At 33.8% G+C, this 25,093-nt stretch overlaps 1 protein-coding gene across 3 annotated transcripts; it reads left to right on the top strand.

The window, feature by feature from the left end:
- Positions 1 to 5,880: 5,880 nt before the first annotated feature.
- cdhr5a (cadherin-related family member 5a) lies at positions 5,881 to 21,501 on the top strand. Of its 3 annotated transcripts, none has more exons than XM_048186332.1 (14): positions 5,881 to 6,836; positions 9,159 to 9,334; positions 10,103 to 10,165; positions 10,853 to 10,942; positions 11,317 to 11,403; positions 12,206 to 12,310; positions 14,371 to 14,556; positions 14,632 to 14,722; positions 14,808 to 14,905; positions 14,992 to 15,198; positions 15,341 to 15,454; positions 20,120 to 20,186; positions 20,271 to 20,453; positions 20,666 to 21,501. In XM_048186332.1, the coding sequence occupies exons 1-14, from the start codon at positions 6,746 to 6,748 to the stop codon at positions 21,145 to 21,147; spliced, it is 2,040 nt and encodes a 679-aa protein (XP_048042289.1). In that variant the 5' UTR covers positions 5,881 to 6,745; the 3' UTR covers positions 21,148 to 21,501. The 3 variants fall into 3 exon arrangements, with proteins under 3 accessions (XP_048042289.1, XP_048042288.1, XP_048042287.1); XM_048186331.1 differs by having other exon boundaries at positions 20,271 to 20,428; positions 20,602 to 21,501; XM_048186330.1 differs by having other exon boundaries at positions 5,884 to 6,836; positions 20,271 to 20,428; positions 20,572 to 21,501.
- The last annotated feature ends 3,592 nt before the right edge of the window (positions 21,502 to 25,093 follow it).

Below are 25,093 nucleotides of genomic sequence, written 5' to 3' on the forward strand. Positions count from 1 at the left end.
ATGATCACATGATCACATGATTGCATATTATATTATGTTATATATTGCAATGCTCTGCCAATTGAGCTATGCAAAACCTGAAATATGACGCAGATAAAAGGGAACAATGCATTAAAATGAAAGTGTCCCAAATTTAGCAAACGCTCCTATGGGTCGTATTTCAGGGAAGTGACAAACGACCTATATAGGCGTATTGTTTGGAGAACATGTTGGTTAAAACATGTTAATTAATGGTTGCAATGTCTCTTTCTTTCCACTTCACAATTTAAAGCTTATAAAACTTTCAAACTTTCATACGGCATGTCAAGCCAACATCAAAGTTTATCTACAAACTTTTCAATCTAGCTCTTACTCTAAACTTAAGCCAGGTTTTTTTTTTTTTGTTGTTCTTCATTTCATCTCATTGCAGTTTAGGAGAATATACTGACATATCAAAGAAATAGTTCAACCAAAAATCACCAAAGCTCACGCTATTTTGCTGTAGATCATTAAGAAGTCTGTCTGAAATCAGTTTTTTTCTCCAAAAAGAAACATTAAAGAGTTCTATATTGTGCTTCATATTTCAAGTCTTTAGTGTGAAAAACAGAATGAAGTTAATTATTTAAAAATCTCTGGTTGAAAATTACTGCTGAATCTTTGATTATGGATAGATTAGCTGTCCAATGTCTATGTTGTGCATGCAGTAAAAAATAACTACCACTAGTAATGGTAACCTAATGGTTCAATGCAAAGAATGGGTTACCCTAAAACTGTTGCTGAGCTGCTGACATCACAATGATTGTTATGCCCTTGAACAAGATGTTTCACATCCTCTTGATGTAGAAGGGTGTTAAGTGGCCCGTTCACCTGTAAGCACAGATCTCGCCAGATTATTAGTCACTCCATCCAAGGAGTGAATCTGCAATTTTTGTGTAACCCTCCTTGAGCTATAGAACAATTTTCTGTGTTGTATCCATTATTGATTGTGTACTGAACTATTTCAGTCGCTGAAATGTTCATAAACACATTTAATGGTTAGCTTAAGGCTTGTTTTGAAAGACTGATGTTGCCAGCCAATATTTTTACAGCTTATCTTGACAGCACATTCCATGCACCAAACTACTTTATCATAGCAAGAATTTGTGACATCAGTGCTAAAACCTGTTTGGTCAAACCCTGCCCTGGTTGTCAGGCCAAGTTGGCATGGTTTGGGGGGAAATAGGATTTACCTTATCCTTTCTACAGAAGCACTTGTGAAATGGAGCAAGCTGTTTTTAGAAGATTAACACATTGTTGGTATTTGTATTTAAGCACTTTGCATTCTCCTAGATCTCAGTTGAACACTGTATACATTGGCATTCCTGAAAATTCATAAATCTTGCACATGTGCTGGTGATGACTGGTTTATGCATTATTATGTTTTTTTTACGTATTTCAAAGATTCTCTCAGTCAAGGCTTCATTATGTCATAACTGTTGAAATTTCAATGGTTGGCCGCTAGGGGGCGATGATCTCTGTGAACCCATAACCCAGTATCTATATGGTTTTTTAAAAGTTTTACAAATGTGTAGACATGTTTAATGACACATTTGTATAATGAAAGGAAGAGTTAATAGTCTCTTATTGGCCTGATTAACCAAGCTCTCCAAAAAACAAGCCCATCTAATAGATTATACTTTCATTATAACATTTGCGAGTGTTTTGTAAAAGGTGTTTTTATGCATGTTTTGATGGAGTTTTCGTTGGATTTATGTCATTTTGACCACCAGCGTGTGGCGTGTCGAGTGCTTCAAAACAATTAATCATTTTACAAAGCAATTGGTTCATTTGATTCAAAGTTTTGAAAAGCTTTGTTTCTCCCATCACTATGAAGGAATGATGAGGAGATATGGATCTGGATGAAGCTCTTAAAACATTATTAACAGAACAAAACAAAAAAACAAAGAAGGATAATCCGCAGAGGAAGAACCGCAACAGCTCTACAAATACGCAACATAAAGACAACACCAAAACTAAGACTGAACCAAACTGAGGGCTTAAATACACTGGGTAATGAACAACTCAACAAGAAACAGGTGCGCAACATAATTTGTCTACATGACAGTGATACAAACACAGAAAACGCACATTAAATCAAGGAATAAACACTAATAGTCCAAACTGAAACAGATTATGACAACAACAAAATAAATGCTGTTTTATAAGAAGACACAGATTTTTGTAACAGGATCATATTTACTATTTATAGTATTCGCAAACAGTGATTGACTGTCATAAAACTCGTGAAACTGAAAGCAATTCGATGATTTAGAATCAGATTTAAATCTAAGCGTTGACTCTTTTCTGTGCTTTTCACTAAATTTTAAGGATTGTGGATCAGAATTTATTAATTTATTTTTTATGTGGAATTGTGACCTAAACTAGGCTTCTAACTCCTTCGCTTTCAACTATTGTAATAAAAATGAAAACCATACATTTGTCGAAATTCCAAAATGTTTGTTAACTCTTCTTAAGTTCAGACATCATGCATTAAAAGACTTGGGACAGATCTTTATCACGTTCTTCTCTCTTTCTCCTTGAAAAATTCACATTTTTCCCTGTGTCGTGTTTCTGTCTTCAGTGCACTATTAAGAGCAGTATGCCCCAAGTCTGAAGGTTATTGCTTCTCTTCATCTCATTTCCTTTTACTCCCACATGAGCTGGTACACTCTAAAAATGCTGGGTTAAAAACAACCTAAGTTAGGTTGAAAATGGACAAACCCAGCAAAAGAGTTGTTTTAACCCAGTGAATGGGTTGTTTTAAACCATTGGTTGGGTTAAATGTTTGCCAAACCTGCTTCGTAGTTTTATTAAACTCAACTATTGTTTAAAAATGACTGTATTGCTTGCTTAAAATGAACCCAAAATATGTTGGAAATGAACATTCATTAATATGTTTAATAAATGAACATTTATTAATAAGTTTAATGAATAAACAATAAACATTTCTTATTAATACATTTTCACCATTTGATTATTATTGCTGCGTCTAGTAATTATGTGTCTGATTTTTAATTTCCAACCTATTTTGGGTTCATTTTAAGTCAGCCATAGTCATTTTTAAACAAGAGTTGGGTTAAATAAAATAACTCAGCATGTTGGGCAAACTTTTAACCCAACCACTGGTCCATTTTCAACCCAACTTGGGTTGTTTTTAATCCATTTTTTAGAGTGTACTCATAAAAACACTATATCCCTTCATCTGAATCCTATCATTTGTAATATTTCAGTCAAAATGTCTGCTCTACTTTCAGTATGTTCCTATGTCAAACTAACCCAAACTCTGGGAACTCTTTGTGATGTGTTCATAATTGGCGGATGAATATGGGGAACACTGAAATTAATATTTTAGAATGTTCTTTGGTCCTTTGAGCAAAGATGGATGATTTCAAATGACTTGTGTTCTTCCACAATTAAGGTCCTGTTTTAACCGAGTCTTCTGCCATGAGAGGAATGGGAATGCCAAGACTTTCTCCAGGTATTCTAGACCTCCTTCAGCCAACTCACTTAAAGCTGCACAACACCGGCCTCTGCTGGTGAAACAAAACCTTGCACTTGAAATATTAGTCACACACTATGTCTTTAACTCTTTCCCCACAAGCATTTTTTTTTTTTTAAAAAGATGAGATCATTTAATGGATTTAGTTTTATTTAATTGGAAAATTCATTTTGATACATACTTTATCTCTAGACAAAATAAACCTGTTAAACATGAAAGTATTATGCAATCATTTGAGACATTTTGGCATAAAATGTTCTTTAAAATTGAGTCAAGAGCCCTAGGGATCTATACAGAACCCCAACACACCTTTTTTCTAAATGGTGAAACTGTTTTGCAGAACAATGCAGCCTACAGCTCAGCTGTTCGAGGCCTGCTCAGGCGAATCCATGACAGGAGCACACATCTACATGGCTGCACAATGTGTCTGCTTCATGTGACACTGTGTTGCTGTTGTTCCCACACAAAGAAGCAGTGGGGATGGTGGAGGGGCTCTTCTTGTTTGTCTACAAACATGTATTATACCAGTGGATATCATGGTTGCATGTGGCGGTGAAGAGCTCTGATTGGCTGGGAGGGAGGAAAAATATTTTCAAGGAAATTAATTAAATACTATAAACAAATAGGCTAAAATAAACAGCACACCGCATAAAGAGAGTGTGTTCTCTCGCTCTCAGACTTGGTCGGTGATCAGTAGCGCACATTATCACATAAGTCTGGCCTTTCACACATCATAGAATCTGAAATCAAAACCTCTACACTTGAAAATGTAATGCAGCAATGATTGAGTTTAGTGCTTGGGGTTTAAAAACAGTGAGCTTATCGATTTAACTGCACTGATACTATTGAATAATTTGAACTGAACTGAGCTGGATAATGTTACTAAATTTGCAACATTAGCCACATTTACATCAACATTTTCCAGAATTAGTGTTTTCATGAACGCTTCATGAAGTGATCGGGTTGACGTGCTCCAAACTTCAAATCAGATTTAATCTTTTGACATGCGCACACTGCACAAATATACAGAGCCCGCTGTTGTCGCACATTAACCATCCTCCTTTTCTTTGTTTTAAAAAGAAGACTTAATATTTATCTAATACAGAGAATAGTTGCAATACAGAACTAGGTAAGTAAAGTTCATTGGGACAAACTTTGATGTTGGCTTGACAAAGCTGTATGAAAGTTTGAAAGTTTTATAAGCTTTCAATTTAGTGAAGAGGAAAGAAAAAGACATTGCTAGCATGAATTAACATGTGTTAACACATTGCTAGCATGAATTAACATGTTGCTAGCGAGATTTAACATGTTTGCTAACTTGATTTAGCATGTTGTTAACATGTTTTAGCACATTATTAGCATGAATAACGTGTTGTTAAGATGTTTTAGCATTTGTTATGAATTAGCAGGATACTGGTATGATTTAACATGTTGCTGGCATGTTTTAACATTTGTTAGCATGAATTAGCATGTTTGTAGCATGAATGAATGAATTATCATGTCACTAGCACTAGTTAACATGTTGTTAACAATTTTATGCTTCTAGCATTAATTGGCATGTTGCTAGTATGTTTTAATATGTTGTAAGCAGGAATTAACATGTTGCTTACATATTTTACGACGCTGATAGCATTAATTAGCATGTTGCAAACATGATGTAATTTGTTGCTAAGATGTTTTATCACACTGCTAACATGAATTAGCATGTTTTAAAATGTTGTTAACATATTTTAGCATATTGACAGCATGTTTTAGCATTCTACCAGCAGGAATTAGCATGTTTTAGCATTTTGCCAGCATGAATTAGCATGTTTTAGCACATTGATAACATGAAATTGTTTTAGCACATTGTTAACATGAAATTATTTAGCATATTGCTAGTATGATTTAACATTTTGTTAGCACTAATTAGCATGTTGCTATCATGTTTTAACACATTGCTAGCATGAATTAGCATGTTGTTAACAATATTTAACATGTTGCTAGCATGATTTAGCACATTGTTTGCATGAATTAGCATGATACTGGTATGATTTAACATGTTGCTGGCATGTTTTAACATTTGTTAGCATGAATTAGCATGTTTTTAACATGAATTAACATGGATTATCATGTCACTAGCACTAGTTAACATGTTGTTAACAATTTTATGCTTCTAGCATGAATTGGCATGTTGCTAGCATGTTTTAACATGTTGTTAGCATTAATTTACATGTTTTATCACCCTGTTAGCATTTTTTAAATATGAATTATCATGTTGCTAGCATTATGTAGCATGTTTTAGCACATTGCTCGCATGAATTAGCATGTTGCTAGCATGATTTATCATATTAGCATTTTTAACATGTTGCTAGCATGAATTTGCAAAAATCTTGACCCCCTCAATGAAAGTCTATGGGACTTTTTGTAGTTTTGATCGTCAGATTAACGAAAATCGTAAGTCAGATCAGATAGAAATGATGCAGGTCTGAAGATCTGACCCGAGTTTGGTGGTTGTAGCTTGAAAGCCCTTCAAGGAGATGCTGTTAAAAATGTAGTCTCAGAAGAAGAAGAATAAGCTTGAATAGTAGATCAGTATGTTGGCTTTGCCAAGCCAACATAATAAGTAGCTGTGTCTAAACTTTTGGTTGGTATCTATGAAACTAAAGCACTGATCAAGGATTCCTAGTGTCAATTTAATTAATTCTTATTTTTATTTAAATTTTAGGTTACACTTTATTTCGACGGTCCACTTGAGACACTCTACTAACTACCAGTAACTTTGCATCTACATGTCAACTAACTCTTAATAGGCTGTTCACACAGAACATGTTTTTCCATTACACTGCCCTACTTTCCCATTGTTTCTCACCACATTTATTCTGTAATTTAACAGATAGCACTCATTTTTATGCATCATTCAGTTTTCACTTTATGGTCATCAGGCTAGACTCACAAATGCTTCACATCATCAGATTTCACACAGCCTCTCATCCTGCAGTGAAATACTTGGACTAATACAAAATGACCCCTGAAAAACAGATGCAAGTATTTGGGTGGGAGGGAGCAGTCGACTGCTGGCAAGCTCTTTAGGCAATATATGACCGTAAGATGAAGTCACAAACATTGCGACTGGAGTCGACTCCCACTCATCGGGCAGCACAGTCAATGCTTTATGTGAAGAAGTACCAGCTGGTGCCACGGTCTCATAGTCCTCCATACTTATTTGTGTGCATCAGAAACTAGGAAATGGACACGCAATTTAAGCGTAAATCAACAACTACCATCTTTGGCTGTGTTTTTGCATTATTCCTTCCCAAAATCTGCTTTGCTGAGAAAAGTAAGTAACACTTGTTTCAGATTTTATATTGAAGTATTTGCTGAACTGTCGGTATTGTGTCAGTACGACATGTATCAGTCTCTCTGTGGGTATTTCTTTCGTATGATGTAAGTGATTTCAACTCAGGCAGTGGCAATGCAAAGACGCCATGTCAGTTCATTGTCATTGGAAGAATGTAGAGGTTCAGAATATGGCTAAAGTTCAAAATATTGTGCAAATAAACTGCCCCTTAAAATGGGTCACACTTTATATTACGTGTCTTTACCTACTATGTACTTACATCAAAATTAATAATAATAATTGTTAGGTACAATGAAGGCATTGTGTTGATGTTGTAATGCAAAACACTTGTGCTGGTGGAAATGGGTAAGGTTAGGACAGGTTTAAGGGTGGGTTAAGGTGTATGGGAAGGTCAACAGTGTAATTATAGATGTAATTAAAATGTAAAGTACAAAAAGTGCACTATATCAAATGATTAATTTAAATGTTAGTGCATAGTAGTTAAAGTTTAACTTCGCCGATTTTCAACCCACTTTGTATTGTTACAATGTCGGTAGTACATGTAAATGAACAATGTTTACTCTTAGCTGTGTTACCTGGACCATGAAATTCACATTTATTTGTCAGCAAAGGTCTGCCGGATGATGCAATGCTTTCAACAGCTCCAGGGCTTTCGTGAAAACGGCATTTTCTTTCAGTTTTTTGAAAGAACCGAACACTTTGTTCAGTGTCATCCAGTTTAAAATGTTGAGTACAAACACTGAGGTTTTTCAGATTTTCCTTCGATGCGTTCTCTCCGTATTTACAATTCTCACTGGAAACCAAAAGTAACTCACTCCCACTCTTAAAATTCTTGCACCCGGAAACAATACAAGTCGACACCATTATGACTAAAAGTTTGCTATGAAGTATTTCCTACTAAAGCAAGGCGGTATTTGACTCTGGTGAGCGTATCCATGGCAGACTGAAGGGAGTGGCCTTGAATGCCCAGTGCATTATGGATGTTGAAGTTTTCCTACCAATTTGACAAATAGAAAGACAACAGCATTTTTACTCTGTTTTCTGTAGTCAGGTATCAGCGATTTGAAAAATATTCTACTGTATATGCAGCCAAGGTAAATCAAAAACCCATTTTGCCAGTGGTGAAGTACCCTTTTAAAGACTAAATATAAAGTGGGACCAAACTGCTTATTTTAGTGTCAAAAACAGCACTTGGAGTTCAAAATAGGTGTCCTGTGCTGTCAAAATGAGTCAGAATGTGCACAGGTTTATTTCAGGCTACAGACAAAACAAGTGAAAAATGTCAATTTTGGCTGAATTTGAGGTTTTCACAAAAATGAGTTCATTAAGCCCTCGTCTAGTGATCCCAATGCTCCAAATAGCAATTAAACATCTAAAAGCATCTTTATTTGTACGTTTTCTGACAGGAGTACCTTTCCTTTGACCATGAAAAAGGCTGTATTTCTAGACGACTGGCGCTTCCTCTCAGCACAAGTTTGGTATCGTTGTTAAGTGCAGCATTCCAACTTTGTGAATATTCATAGCGAATTCTCGATGGCATGAGTCTGAACCAATGAAATGTGATTTTCAAACTCATGCTGATGTAAACAAAACGATCTTACTCGTGCTGACTGACAGATCCGCAGCGTGCGCACAAAGACGCCACAATCCCGATATGCAAATATACAAAATTACAGTATTACAAGAAAAATCTGTCTTGGCGAGTATTCACGCAAACATGATCTGTTATGTCTTAAGTGAACATTTAGTTAACTGTTGTGGAAAAACATCTGATGTGTAACTTTATAGATCCATTCGGTACAGTAGGTCTTAATATAGGCCGTCTATCTCATTAATATTAATCAAACAATTGTGGAATCATGGAAAAAGTCGAATATATATTTTTCCTATAGATATGGGTTTTGACTTGGTTTGTGCCAAATTTGGTGTTATTACCAGGTATTTTAAGGTTTGGTTGCTGGTGATTTTGTTTTGGAACCTTCAGAAAACTTCGCTGACTCTATTGACTTCAGACAGGTGCAGCTCAGTCATTATTTGTTGGATTCCAACAAATCAAACAAAATGTGAAAATAACAATACATTTTTGATCATTTTCTCATTGCGACTCATTTCGCCAGCAAGGGTCACATATTGTTATGTTCAAACAATTCCAGACAACTTAAAATTAATCAATTGAAATTTAATTTAAAATATATTTGAATCAGATTCAGAAAGCTTTATTGACATTCGCATACTGTGTACTTTTTGTTGTTGTTGTTAGAAAATGGTAAGAAAATGGAAATGTTTGTTTTCTCTCTGCAGTTTGTACAGTCCCCTCAGAGCCTGTGACGATTAAAGAGAACAACACCGTTGACACAGTCGTTGTCCATATTAACACAACAACAAAAGATGTAACGCTGAATCTCACAGAGAATCCCGGAAACGCATTTGAACTGAGAGGTTCAGAACTGATAGCAAAGAAAGGCCTGGACTTTGAAGTAAGTTTATTTCATGGCTTTTCATTGACTCGTGTGCAATTTGAGCAACAACATTATGATGAGCCAGCTGGAAAAGCCAGCTAAATCCAGCTTCACTGCAATCAGTTATTTTCTTCCTCAGTATTTTAGTCTTGGTTTCCAGCACAAATATCTAAACATTCTTAAATCAAGATACATTTACTTGAGAAGTAAAGTGAGAGTTAAGTGATCAAAATTCATCAAAATTAAGTGTGCTTAAAACAAGAAAAATATCTGCCAGTGGGGTCAGAAAAATAATCTTATTTCCCTTTGAATGAGGTTTATTTTTCTGATTCCACTTGCAGATATTTTTCTTGTTTTAAGCACAAACTCCATTTTTATGATTTTCTTTCAAAAAAAAAAAACAATACTTAATATCTTAAGTTGTTTTGTTTCTCAAGTAAATGTATCTTAAAATAAGAATTTTTAGATATACTTAATGAAAAGCAAGACAAAAATGTCAAGCAAGAAAAACTTTTTTTGCAGCGTTAAGATGGCAGCTGTTTACATGGTTTCTAGCTGGTCACTATCTGATCCAAGCTGGTTTAGATAATGGTTAATCAGCCAAATTACCAGCCGTTTGTTTAAACCTGGTCCAAACTGGACCAACAACAAACCAGCTGCCATCATCCAAATACCAGTTTGATCATCTTAAGATAATATGACTTTGGTTAAATGTGTCAAGGACTAGCTGATGAAAATTCACACTGAAAGATGACAGACTTCAGTTGATATTAAACTGTTTTCCAGACACTTTCAGGTCCTGAAGAGCTAACTGTCCAGGTCCGATGTAATAAAACTGGCTACAGAAGTGTAAGTTACTCACAAGTCCAATTACAAGTTAATTAATTCTATGCAGATGAATGTAAAAGTTTGGTAAAAGGTGGATTCAGACTCAGGTCGATTGCATCAGAAGTTAGCACCACCCTCCTTACTCTCCACACCACTGATCCTGTTATCAGACAGGTTTCTTTTATAATTTTGTCAGACATTGGTGGAGTTACTGTAAATAGTTGCCAACAGGGTGGGCTATTTACACTTAGTGCAAATAAACACTACGAAATTAGATTAAATATGAAACCATGTGTCATCATATATGTGTCATATATATATTAGGTTTTAAATGGTAAAATAATTGAAAAACTGTAGAAAATGAAGACAAAATTATTTCTTCACTTTCTTGTCAAACATTGGTGGAACACCTTGATAGTTAATCTTGAACTTGAGGAGAACCGACTTCATACAGTACATTCACTAAAAATCCCACTGGGACCAGCCGAGTAAAGTAATTACAGGTATGGCTCAGAAAAGCTCTAGCCTTTATCATTTGTCGGCAGATGACACTTGATATTATGTTATCTAATGCAATGACATCCATCCATTGTTAATTTCCCAATCCTGTCATTTTTCTCTGTTATTTTTTTTTTTTTTTAAATGTAGCCAGCTGTTACATCTAGCTATAGTTGACCTTTCATATTCACTTGTGCATTTTATCTTCAGATCACTCTGATTGTGGTTGTTCGTGTTGAGAATATCAATGACAACCCTCCGTTGTTTGTCCAGAGCGAGTATACACTTAACGTAAACGAGGTGAGAGCATGTTATTCAACATTTGTCCTGGTAAGACATGTTCTAAATAATTATTGTTGGCGCCAGAAAAGCATTTGTACTATCAGATCGGAATTTTAGGGCAAGGGTTCAGCTTTGTGGTTTTAAACAACATTTTAATCAACCAAAAATGTCAAATATTGAGGAGTAATTTAGGGTTGAGTTTAGAAATAGGACCACATCTGTCATTGAATGTTGTAGTAGGACCAGAAAAAGGTAGTTGTTGATCCAGGTACACATTCTTCTTGGCAAAAATCACAGTTAAGTCAGACAGCCAACAGATTCTAGATCATTTGTCAATGTAAGGATGTTGTCATTCTAGTCCATAAATGTTACATTGTGTGTGTATTGCACAGCTTACACCAGTTAATACCAGCATTGGCCTGATTGAAGCAATCGATGATGATTCTGAGGTTCTGTATTACTCTATGGAACCAACTGTGGTAAGTAAACAATTCCTTTTATCTTCCGTAAACCACAACAGGAGAAGTTTAGCAGAATGTCCAAGCTGCTCTTTTTCATAGAGCGAAAGACCCAAGGTCTCTCAAGCTCCAAAAAGACAAAACAGAACCGGAAAAGCATCATAAACGTGACCAGTGTGCTATTTACAAGTCTTCCGAAGTCACATGATAGTTTTGTGTTTAGATGAAGGTGAAACCTAAAGGGATTGTGCACCCAAAAATGAAAATTCTGTCATTAGTTACAGTCACCCTCACATCGTTCCAAATGCCTAAGACTTTCATTCATCTTCGTAACACAAATGAAGATACTTTTAATGAAATCTGAGATATTTCTGTCCCTCCATTGAAAGTCACCCAAAATTTCAGCTTGGGTAAATGCTTTAAAATGTTCATAAAGAGCAAACATAATCCATATGAATTCAGCAGTTTCACCTAATATGATTAAAAGATTCAATTTATGCTTTTATTCACATATAAACAATGATCAATGCACATGCATATGGTAAACGGAAGCTCAAACATGCTTGCTTGAGGACCGAGAGCCAATGAGGTTTGTTACTGCGTAACACACAAGCATGGTAGAGTGACAATTTACCATTTGCGATGTGCTCTATGTACTGCATGTGCATTGATCAATGTTTAAATGGGAATGAAAGCATATATTGAATCTGTTAATCATGTTAGGTGATTATTTGTGAGTAAAGCCGGGTTCACACTGTATGATTTTGGCCATAGTTCTCACATTTGCTTGAACTATTCCTATAATATGAACGTTTCTTTACAGAACAGATACTTCAGACTTGAAACCATGTATACGCCAAACATCCTTGTGAACAAGGTTTTAGATTACGATGTCGTCCAACAGGTGAAACTGATCTTGTATGCGCAGGTAAGTGAAATGGCATTGTTTCATTTGAATTTCAAAATGTTAAAAGTTCTCTCCTGATCTTATGTTTAACACAAACAAGACTTGACTCCAGTAAATTCACTAAAAGCCTATGGGAACGTCCGATGACATCCTCAAATCTTACTCCCTTGACCCGTGTGTGTGTGTCTGTGTGTGTCTGTGTGTGTGTGTGTGTGTGTGTGTGTGTGTGTGTGTGTGTGTGTGTGTGTGTGTGTGTAGATGAATCACATAGGCCTATGGTTTTGATCATGACCCAGCAAATTAGGCCTAGTCCACACGTACATGGGTATTTTTATAAACTGAGTTTTTCCTCCTTTTTTAAAAAAAAATATTGTGTCCACATGAAAACACAAAAACACGCTATGAAGCACCGTCAAGAGCATGCCAAACCAACAGGTGGCGATATAACCCTTACCGTAAAGCTACGGTGGCCAATCAGAAGCCTGGATAAAAGGTTATTATCGGTTCCAGATCCGACGTCACAAGCCAAAATCTCTTTCACCATCTACACAACAACAACAGTTTTCAAAAAAGTTCGGTTTCAGATACCGCATTTGCATGTGGACGACCGGCCAAACTGCATAGAAAAAGCTGCTGTTTTGAAAATATCCGTGTTCGTGTGGACAGTTATAGACCACTGTTAAGAATGAAAACTTTTCAAGGACTTTCAAGTACTTCACACAACATTTTCCAGCACTTCAAAGCTCAAAAAAATTTAATATATTACAATTTAAATGTTATTTTTAATGTAAAGACCAAAAACATTTTTTGCTCATCTTTCAAAGATTACCCCCATTTGTAAAACTAAAAGTTTCATGATGTAGAAAAACTAACATTTGGTGAAAAACAAACACTTGTTTTAAAAATGAAAAACTTAATTATCACTTTAACCAGCAGATGGCGGCAGAGGCTTCATATATATATATATATATATATATATATATATATATATGATATCATATATATGTCAATGTCTATATATATATACAGTACAGTCCAAAAGTTTGGAACCACTAAGATTTTTAATGTTTTTAAAAGAAGTTTCGTCTGATCACCAAGGCTACATTTATTTAATTAAAAATACAGTAAAAAACAGTAATATTGTGAAATATTATTACAATTTAAAATAACTGTTTTCTATTTGAATATATTTCACAAAGTAATTTATTCCTGTGCTCAAAGCTGAATTTTCAGCATCATTACTCCAGTCTTCAGTGTCACATGATCCTTCAGAAATCATTCTAATATGCTGATCTGCTGCTCAAGAAACATTTAATGTGTACAATTGTACAAAATATTTGTGTACAATATTTTTTTTCAGGATTATTTGATGAATAGAAAGTTCAAAAGAACAGTGTTTATCTGAAATCTAATCTTTTGTAACATTATAAATGTCTTTACTGCCACTTTTGATTGATTTAATGCATCCTTGCTGAATAAAAGTATTCATTTCTTTCATTTCTTTAAAAAAAAAAAAAAAAAAAAAAAAATTCTTACTGACCCCAAACGTTTGAACGGTAGTGTATAATGCTACAGAAGCTTTGTATTTCAGATAAATGCTGTTCTTTTGAACTTTCTATTCATCAAGGAATCCTGAAAAAAAAAGTACACAACTGTTTTCAACATTGAAAATAATCATAAATGTTTATTGAGCAGCAAATCATCATATTAGAATGATTTCTGAAGGATCATGTGACACTGAAGACTGGAGTAACGATGCTGAAAATTCAGCTTTGCATCACAGGAATAAATTACTTTGTCAAATATATTTAAATAGTACACAGTTATTTTAAACTGTAATAATATTTCACAATATTACAGTTTTTACTGTATGTTTAATTAAATAAATGTAGCCTTGGTGAGCAGACGAAACTTCTTTTAAAAACATTAAAAATCTTAGTGGTTCCAAACTTTTGGACTGTACTGTATGTTACACGTAGTAATATAACTCTGTTTTTCCTGCAATAAAATATATTACTCTGCATTGACCTGACCAGGCAGCCTTGCCATACCCCATTTATGCCCCTGCTTGACTCCAACAGGACACTCCACTGCCGTCACAACCGGAGGAGCGCTCCTTCACAGCTACAGCAACCATCACCGTCAATATTAAAGACATCGATAACCGTCCACCGTGGTTTCAACCATGTACAAGAGTAACCATTGGCAATGCCAAAATCTGCCTGAGCCTGGGCTACAAGGGCAGGGTGAACTTAACAGAGAAGCAGGTATATTATCATTAATACTACTATGACTAACACTGTATTTGAAAATTATACATACAACATGTCCTCTATTTCCAGGACGGAGCCTTGCAGTTGCAGCCAGGTCCGGTGTATGCCAGGGATGGAGATAAAAGCAGAAATGAAGAGATAAGCTATAAAATTGTTCGAGGTATTAAAGCATTTTTCCTGACGTAACTGATGCCCCTCAGTGTTAAACATGAACTGCACAAGCTATCATTTCTGTGACTGCCTAGGAAATGAAGACAACATATTTCAGATCGATGAGAACTCTGGAAACATATCCATGCTGAAACCAGCAGATATAGCGGGTCCAATATCCCTCTTAGTGTTGGTGAGTTTCTTGTACATGTTAAAAAACCTTTAAGAATCCAGTCAAATCACTGCTTAATTTTGATTTCCTTCATCTGTCCTTCCTAGGCTTCCCAGGTATTAAACCGAGATCAGTTTGCCACCACGTCAGTCACCATTGATGTAATGAAAAAGAGCAGAAATCCTCCGCGGTTCGAGAAAGAACGATATGAAGGGTACGTTTACAGTAATTCAGGGCCTGAAAACATGGTGCTACGGGACAGGACGTCCAACAGACCCTTCAGAGTCAGAGCGAGGGATGAAGATTTCGCAAGTGTAAGTTTAAAGTTATCATTTCCCAGATGTTTAATGGTCAGATTTGGGGATTATATTTGTTTCCAGGACCAACGTCCTTTTTTGCAAAATTATGGTCACCCATAAACATAAGAGTTTGCCAGTTTCTCCCTTTATTTTTCAGGGAATCAATCCTGACATAAGATATGAAGTGCAGTACAGCAGCTATGTCAATATCACAACAGATGGGTTTATACTTCTGAAGAAAGCAGTTCGGACTGATTCCTTTGCTTTGCAGGTAAAGTAAATATGTTTTGCTGCATCTGTCTTGAGGATATTTTAACCACAACATAGTGGATAGCAGTTGAAATCGGTCTACTTTTACAGTTACATGGTCCCCATATATGATTCTGCATTTGTCCTAACCACACAACTGGTTTCAGCAAGTAATTTGTCAACCCTGACTGAAAGCACAGCATTTACCGAAGCTTTTATCACGTCACGTCTGGTTATTGAAAGACTGATCCCACTTCATATAAGTGTCTTTAACTACTACACTGAAAAATGTTTGGTGAAAGATTTACTTTGAAACAAGTTTCACTCAGAAACTGCTAGTAAATTAAAAAAAAGAAGAAAAAAAAAGAAAGAGCAAGTAAAATTTTGAATTAAATGTGAAATTTTGAAATAGAAAGACAAAAATTAAAACAAAATAAACTTTAATCATTTTTATTTATTTACAACTTCTAAAAATATTTTTTACAGTGTATGTATGTACATGAAATAAATAAATAAATAAATAAAATCATAAAATGCCCTTTTTATTGCAAAATAATCTTTTTACAGTGTATGTACTTGTGTAAAAATAAAATAAAAAATAAAATAATCTATGTTGTATTGTAAAACACTTCCTGCTATTGTGGTTAATCTTTTTACAGTGTATGTACTTACATAATAAATAAATAAATTAATAAAATGTTGTATAGCAAAACTATTCTTTTAACAGTGCATGTTAAAATAAAATAAAATAAAATAAAATGTTGTATTGCAAAACACTTTTTTGTATTGCAATCTTTTTACAGTGTTTGTTAAAATAAAATAAAATAAAATAAAATAAAATAAAACAAAACAAAACAAAACAAAACAAAACAAAACAAAACAAAACAAAACAAAACTATGGAGCCCCGCACATGACATGCAAGAAAAAAATGAAATTGTGCGCACGATTTACTAATTCGTTCCCCCGAGTTATAAATCATGTTTTAGTAAGTCGTGCGCACGATATATTTTTCCTGCATGTCATGTCCGCGTCTCCGTACAAAACTATCTTTTTTACAGTGTACATTAAAATAAAATAAAATAAAATAAATTATAATAAAATAAAATAAAATAAAGCAAAATAAAATAAAATAAAATAAAATAAAGAAAAATAAAATAAAATAAAATAAAGAAAAATAAAATAAAATAAAATGCATATGTTGTACAGTGTACATTAAAATAAAATAAAATAAAATAAAGCAAAATAAAATAAAATAAAATAAAGAAAAATAAAATAAAATAAAGCAAAATAAAATAAAATAAAATGCATATGTTGTACAGTGTATGATAAAATAAAATAAAATAAAATAAAATAAAATAAAATGCATATTTTGTATTAAAAAACTATGGAGCCCTGCACATGACATGCAAGAAAAAAATGAAATTGTGCGCACGATTTACTAATTTGTTCCCCCAAATTATAAATCATGCATGAACGAAATAGTAAATTGCGCGCATGTTTTAGTAAATCGTGCGCACGATTTAGCTTACTATATTTTTCCTGCATGTCATGTCCGCGGCTCCGTACAAAACGATCTTTTTTACAGTGTGCGTTAAAATAAAATAAAATAAAATAAATTATAATAAAATAAAATAAAATAAAGCAAAATAAAATAAAATAAAATAAAGCAAAATAAAATAAAATAAAATAAAATAAAGAAAAATAAAATAAAATAAAATGCATATGTTGTACAGTGTACATTAAAATAAAATAAAATAAAATAAAGCAAAATAAAATAAAATAAAGAAAAATAAAATAAAATAAAATAAAGCAAAATAAAATAAAATAAAATGCATATGTTGTACAGTGTATGATAAAATAAAATAAAATAAAATAAAATAAAATAAAATAAAATAAAATAAAATAAAATAAAATAAAATGCATATTTTGTATTAAAAAACTATGGAGCCCTGCACGACATGCAAGAAAAAAATGAAATTGTGCGCACGATTTACTAATTTGTTCCCCCAAATTATAAATCATGCATGAACGAAATAGTAAATTGCGCGCATGTTTTAGTAAATCGTGCGCACGATTTAGCTTACTATATTTTTCCTGCATGTCATGTCCGCGGCTCCGTACAAAACGATCTTTTTTACAGTGTGCGTTAAAATAAAATAAAATAAAATAAATTATAATAAAATAAAATAAAATAAAGCAAAATAAAATAAAATAAAATGCATATGTTGTACAGTGTATGATAAAATAAAATAAAATAAAATAAAATAAAATAAAATAAAATGCATATTTTGTATTAAAAAACTATGGAGCCCTGCACATGACATGCAAGAAAAAAATGAAATTGTGCGCACGATTTACTAATTTGTTCCCCCAAATTATAAATCATGCATGAACGAAATAGTAAATTGCGCGCATGTTTTAGTAAATCGTGCGCAGGATTTAGCTTACTATATTTTTCCTGCATGTCATGTCCGCGGCTCCGTACAAAACGATCTTTTTTACAGTGTGCGTTAAAATAAAATAAAATAAAATAAATTATAATAAAATAAAATAAAATAAAGCAAAATAAAATAAAATAAAATAAAGCAAAATAAAATAAAATAAAATAAAATAAAAGAAAATAAAGAAAAATAAAATAAAATAAAATGCATATGTTGTACAGTGTACATTAAAATAAAATAAAATAAAATAAAGCAAAATAAAATAAAATAAAGAAAAATAAAATAAAATAAAATAAAGCAAAATAAAATAAAATAAAATGCATATGTTGTACAGTGTATGATAAAATAAAATAAAATAAAATAAAATAAAATAAAATAAAATAAAATAAAATAAAATGCATATTTTGTATTAAAAAAACTATGGAGCCCTGCACATGACATGCAAGAAAAAAATGAAATTGTGCGCACGATTTACTAATTTGTTCCCTAAATTATAAATCATGCATGAACGAAATAGTAAATTGCGCGCATGTTTTAGTAAATCGTGCGCACGATTTAGCTTACTATATTTTTCCTGCATGTCATGTCTGCGGCTCCGTACAAAACGATCTTTTTTACAGTGTGCGTTAAAATAAAATAAAATAAAATAAATTATAATAAAATAAAATAAAATAAAGCAAAATAAAATAAAATAAAATAAAGCAAAATAAAATAAAATAAAATAAAATAAAAGAAAATAAAGAAAAATAAAATAAAATAAAATGCATATGTTGTACAGTGTACATTAAAATAAAATAAAATAAAATAAAGCAAAATAAAATAAAATAAAGAAAAATAAAATAAAATAAAATAAAGCAAAATAAAATAAATAAAATGCATATGTTGTACAGTGTATGATAAAATAAAATAAAATAAAATAAAATAAAATAAAATAAAATAAAATAAAATAAAATAAAATAAAATGCATATTTTGTATTAAAAAACTATGGAGCCCTGCACATGACATGCAAGAAAAAAATGAAATTGTGCGCACGATTTACTAATTTGTTCCCCTAAATTATAAATCATGCATGAACGAAATAGTAAATTGCGCGCATGTTTTAGTAAATCGTGCGCACGATTTAGCTTACTATATTTTTCCTGCATGTCATGTCTGCGGCTCCGTACAAAACGATCTTTTTTACAGTGTGCGTTAAAATAAAATAAAATAAAATAAATTATAATAAATAAAATAAAATAAAGCAAAATAAAATAAAATAAAATGCATATGTTGTACAGTGTATGATAAAATAAAATAAAATAAAATAAAATAAAATAAAATAAAATGCATATTTTGTATTAAAAAACTATGGAGCCCTGCACATGACATGCAAGAAAAAAATGAAATTGTGCGCACGATTTACTAATTTGTTCCCCCAAATTATAAATCATGCATGAACGAAATAGTAAATTGCGCGCATGTTTTAGTAAATCGTGCGCAGGATTTAGCTTACTATATTTTTCCTGCATGTCATGTCCGCGGCTCCGTACAAAACGATCTTTTTTACAGTGTGCGTTAAAATAAAATAAAATAAAATAAATTATAATAAAATAAAATAAAATAAAGCAAAATAAAATAAAATAAAATAAAGCAAAATAAAATAAAATAAAATAAAATAAAAGAAAATAAAGAAAAATACAATAAAATAAAATGCATATGTTGTACAGTGTACATTAAAATAAAATAAAATAAAATAAAGCAAAATAAAATAAAATAAAATAAAATGAAAAATAAAATAAAATAAAATAAAGCAAAATAAAATAAAATAAAATGCATATGTTGTACAGTGTATGATAAAATAAAATAAAATAAAATAAAATAAAATAAAATAAAATAAAATAAAATAAAATAAAATAAAATAAAATAAAATAAAATGCATATTTTGTATTAAAAAACTATGGAGCCCTGCACATGACATGCAAGAAAAAAATGAAATTGTGCGCACGATTTACTAATTTGTTCCCCCAAATTATAAATCATGCATGAACGAAATAGTAAATTGCGCGCATGTTTTAGTAAATCGTGCGCACGATTTAGCTTACTATATTTTTCCTGCATGTCATGTCCGCGGCTCCGTACAAAACGATCTTTTTTACAGTGTGCGTTAAAATAAAATAAAATAAAATAAAATATAATGCATATGTTGTACAGTGTTAAGCCTAAAATCTGAAGTCTGAATGTGAGAATTCGCTCTTTTATCACCAGCTCCGGGCGGTGGACGTGTCCACTGGTGAGTCAGGGACAGCTGCTCTCTCTGTGATCGTATTGCCATGTAAGTTTTCCTACACTTCAACCTGCTTAGTGTGAAATTTTTCTCCGGCATGTTGGCTGTCTAACGTTTCTCTTTGCACATCAGCCGTGGGGGTCCAGTCGACCGACGAGGGCTACCGCGCAGGAGACATGGCTCTGCTGGGCTTCGTAATGGCCGCTTTACTGGTGCTCTGCCTCATTGTGATCGGCTATCTGATATCCCGCGTCAAGAAGGGGAATCAAGACGCGTTCAAGTTGTCAGAGGTCAGCATCTTCTCATCCAAGCTCAGTGAGTCCAGCTCTGAGTGTCCACTTTGTAAAAGAACTGAGGCTTAAGAGAACTCCGTAATCATGTAGGTTATATACAGCTCATGAAATTGTGAGATTAACCCTCTGCCCTCATTCAGTGTTTAGGGTCATGCTTGAAGTTTACTCAGCCCCCTAACAGGCCAAGACCGAGAGATAGCATGCAGTTCACCAATGATGGTTTCTTGAATGAAGGGGACACAGGGAGATCCAGGTCCAGGCGAGCCGAACTGAGAGACAGGAGACTGGACGCGGTTCAAGCAGCGAGGGTGCGAGTGATTCCTCGCGAGAGACCGAGGCACTGCAGCTCCTGTGGGCTCCAGACGCATCCCAACCATTCGCACCACAGTCCCGCCGTCCAAACCAAAGGGAAGGCCAGCAAGCACAGAGTAAAGTCCATTCTGGCTAAAGAGAGGAGGAAGGATGACGGACACAAGAGCGTGTGGTTCAAGGAGAGCGAGGATTCGTCAGATATCGAGGTGGAGATCATCCCTGACACTATAGGGCTGAAGCCTGAAGAGGACGTGGAGAGAGTCGACGGGGAGTTCGCTTCCCCTCCACCGGAAGACAGTGACATGGAGCTGGGAGACTTGACAATGTTGAATATACAGGACTTGAGTAGCAGGGAAATTTCTGACAGCAGAGATGGACTGAATACAGACAGAAGAGATCCGTGAGGAGCTCATCAGAGACTGGATTCATTTTTTTCTTTCAGTTCGGCTGCGATAATGTCTTTGTAAAAAATAAAACCCGGTTTAGCCTTGACTAATGACAAAATACTGACACATTTAGTGACCGATATTTGTGAACCATGAGCGTTATGATGTGCATTTTTACATTGTGTGATTATGCGTGCTAAACTAAAATGCAAACGCGTGTTAATATGTCGATAATTCAAGAAAACAACACTTTAATGTTGACTTGCTGCTCTATTTAATGTCAGCTGTGTTTGTGAATAATACATTGTGGAATACAGTGTTTTGTATAATTATGTAAATTATTTCGTTATTATGGGGGGGGGGGGGGGTGCAAAATAAAGCAAATTTGAGAGAGGATCCAAACTTGATGTGATGCCTGACAAAATAACATATTTAATAAGGATATATTTATACACTTTAAAAAAAATAAAACATGTGGGTTGTTTTAACCCAGTGGTTGGGTTAAATGTTTGCTGGGTAGTTTTATTTAACTCAACTATTGTTTAAAAAATTACTGTATTGGTTGCTTAAAATGAACCCCAAATAGGTTGGAAATTGACATTTATTCATGTTTATTAAACTAACATTTATTTAGTTTGTTAAATGAATAAAAAATTAAACAAAATTGCATATTAATAAATGTTCACCTTTTGATTGCTATTGTTGCCTCTAGTAATTATGTGTCTGATTTTTGATTTCCAACCTATTTTGGGTTTAAGCCAGACATATAGTCATTTTTAAGCAATAGTTGGGTTAAATAAGTCTTCCCAGCACGTTAGGCAAACATTTAACCCAACCGCTGGGTTTGTCCATTTTCAACCCAACTTGGGTTGTTTTTAACCCAGCATTTGTAGAGTGTAGAGGATTTATTTCTGTATTCTTACACAAATGATTTGTTACATCATTATGGTGTCTTTTTCTTTTGTTATAAGCCCCAAGAAGCTGTGGTTTACAGTGAATTTATAACAGCTAAGGGGCGTTGGTAGCTGTTATAAATTCACTGTAAACCACGGCTTCACTGGGATTATTGCTTTTATAAAACGGTTACCACACAATACAAATATTAAAGCCAAAAAATATGTATCAATGCAACTTTCATGTAAATAATTTAAAAAATAGTCCCTGACCGTGAACAGCAACAGAAGTTACATTTATTGCGCCTCTAGATGGCAGCAAAGATTTTCTTTATGAGCGAGTCACTCAGTCGCAAAGACTTTTATATTGAAATGACAAATACTAGCGCTGTCAGTGTCAGCAGGGCACAGGAAAACCCATTAAATGTTAAAAGGACAACATTGGAGCAGGGGCTTGCTTGTTTATTTTTTTAATAACAAAAATATGAGAATTCTATTTTTGGCAAATATAAATACCCTTTCGCACCAAAAGTGAAATGAATAAGCCTCAGGCCGAAGGAAAAATAAATTAGAGAATGCTGCTCAAGCCAACATTTCAGCTGTGCTGCCATTCTGGATCGCAGGAGAATATGACGCAGGAGAAGAAAGTTAAACAGACAGATCAGAATTTGGATTTTTCCTACCTCCTTCTTGGAAATAACATCTGGAACCCCACTCAAAGTCGGACATTCGACCTCAACCCCGACCTCAGCGAGACATCATATCCAGATGTCGGCAAGTCCTGCATCTATTGAACGTAAAAACAAATTTTAATATTAGACATTAAGTTTATTTAATGATACCTTCTATTTTGTCAGCTGTTATCAAAGCGATTTTGTTATTTTTTATTATATTTTTGGCATAACTGACACAAAAACACGATATGCTCTCGTTGCGTAGTGGCGACATCATGTGGTCAACATGTGAACGTGACGTCTGATTGCCTGGAACACTGAGGTCTGAAGTGCATTTGCTACTTCAGCAACAAAAACAAAAGAATGAAACACAAATGTGATGTTTATCTAAAGACGTTTTTTGCTTGATCATCGAAGGTAAGCAGCAAAGACATAAAGTGAGATTAAATACATAAAGTACATTTGTGTCATATTTAATTATTGCAAATTTGTGTAATATTCTGAGTTTGCTTTTGACTGTTTTTATTCATTTGAGGAATGTGTTTTTGTGCAAGTGAGATGAGTAAATGCTCACATTTAGTCTCGGACTACAATAACCATCATATACAGCGCACACAACGCCTCTGCGCTGGCTCCAGATTACTCTCAGCATGGAAACAGAGGAGCTGTCAGTCAATATATTTGAAAAACAAAGTAACTTGCGTTAATTATTTGAAAAAGTAACTCAGATATTTTGTTGTAAATTTAGTGTTTCTTTACTAGTTACTTGAAAAAAGTAATCTGATTACGTAACTGTTGCAAAATGCTGCAGCCAAATTTCTCAAGAATGGTCGTATCATGCCAATCCCAATTTACGAGCTCTCCATTGGCTTCCAGTTTAATAACCCTGCTCCAAACTATTTGTCTGCCTTACTGTGCCAACCCAAAAAATGCAGTTATTACGTACTACAGAGTCCCTAAAGGGAGAAGGAAAAAAATATGAGATGGGAAAAGAAAATAATTTCTCAATGCTTTTGCATTCTCTCGCAAATTCTCCCCTGAGAAACTTTGATAACATTGAAATATATTTTTTTCCTCCCGCCTCATATTTTTTTCTATAACCATGTCCATTAAAGGTCTCTGTAACGTACCGTGAATGTGTATATGGGACAAGAACACAACAGCTGCCTCATGGGCATCTATGGGCATCAAGCAGTTGTCACTCACACATAAAAGTGTGACCCAAAATAATACATGCACCTACTGCTTGAGGGCCCCGTTGGCACGAGTCCTGAACATATTGTGCCAGCGCTTCTCTGAAAATATTCTGGTGTGATGGGCGACATCTTCTCAGTGTGCTCACTAGTTATGTGTTGGTTGGCTTTTTAAATGCCGTTAAAAACAATAACCACTTGCCTATTTACCAAAGTGTTTGTTAAGTGCTTAAATTGACATTTACATTCAGGGAAGCAAACAAAATGTAGCAACCATTTACCATCATTTAGCAACTCACATGGACAGATAATAATATAAATCACACATGTGCTCTTTCAAGTGATCAATTATCTGACCTTAAATGCTTTAGATGTATGAGGATGTGTAAATGACTTGCATTTAACATATTTAGCACAAAAAGTGCATCTGTAACATGAAAGTGACCCTGGGCATCAACAAGGGTAGTCGGAGAAGAGATGTAAGTATCTGCATGAACAAGTTATACCTCCTATAGAGAAAACATTATCATTAAATTATTAAATTATCATTTGGTTGATCATTACATACATTCAATACCTGAGAATCACTTTGAATAAAGTGCCAGTTACTGTAATAATAATCTTAATGTCATTGCTCACTGGACTCTATGTAGATTTAAAAACACGTGACAAGCTCTTGTTTTTATTATATATTATGATCAGGTTGTTCGCCTCTTGTTCATCTAAAGCAGTTTTTTCCCTGAACTGGTGAGTCGCAGTGTGCAGTCAAAAAAAACAAACAGAAAAACAGAAAAACCCAACCAATTTTAGACTTTTATTTTGAAAGACGTGCGTGAAAGCTGTTGACTCTTCTGTCAGGCTTATAGGTAAGTAAAGTGCCTGAGATAAACGTGTTGTCCTGATTCAGTATCTGTGGTTAGATGAGATGTTATCATTATTCTAACATTATTTTAGTAGCCTACAATGCTACGAAATAAAAAGTCTCTTACCTCAGAAAAACAAACCTTACTGTCCTGTCAGCCGTTATACCAAAGACTATAGAATAACACTCATTATTATGAATGGGAGAAAGTGTAACGCGCAAAATGGCGGAATAAGTCCCGCCTTCTAAATAAGAGCCAATCGCTAATTGGTAACGTCATCGCGTCACTGCAGCTGCCGAAATGAGACACAAGAGACGCGCATTTAGGACTGTGCATGCGCA

The sequence above is a fragment of the Megalobrama amblycephala genome, linkage group LG3 (genome assembly GCF_018812025.1).
Source record: "Megalobrama amblycephala isolate DHTTF-2021 linkage group LG3, ASM1881202v1, whole genome shotgun sequence".
Lineage (NCBI taxonomy): Eukaryota > Metazoa > Chordata > Actinopteri > Cypriniformes > Xenocyprididae > Megalobrama > Megalobrama amblycephala.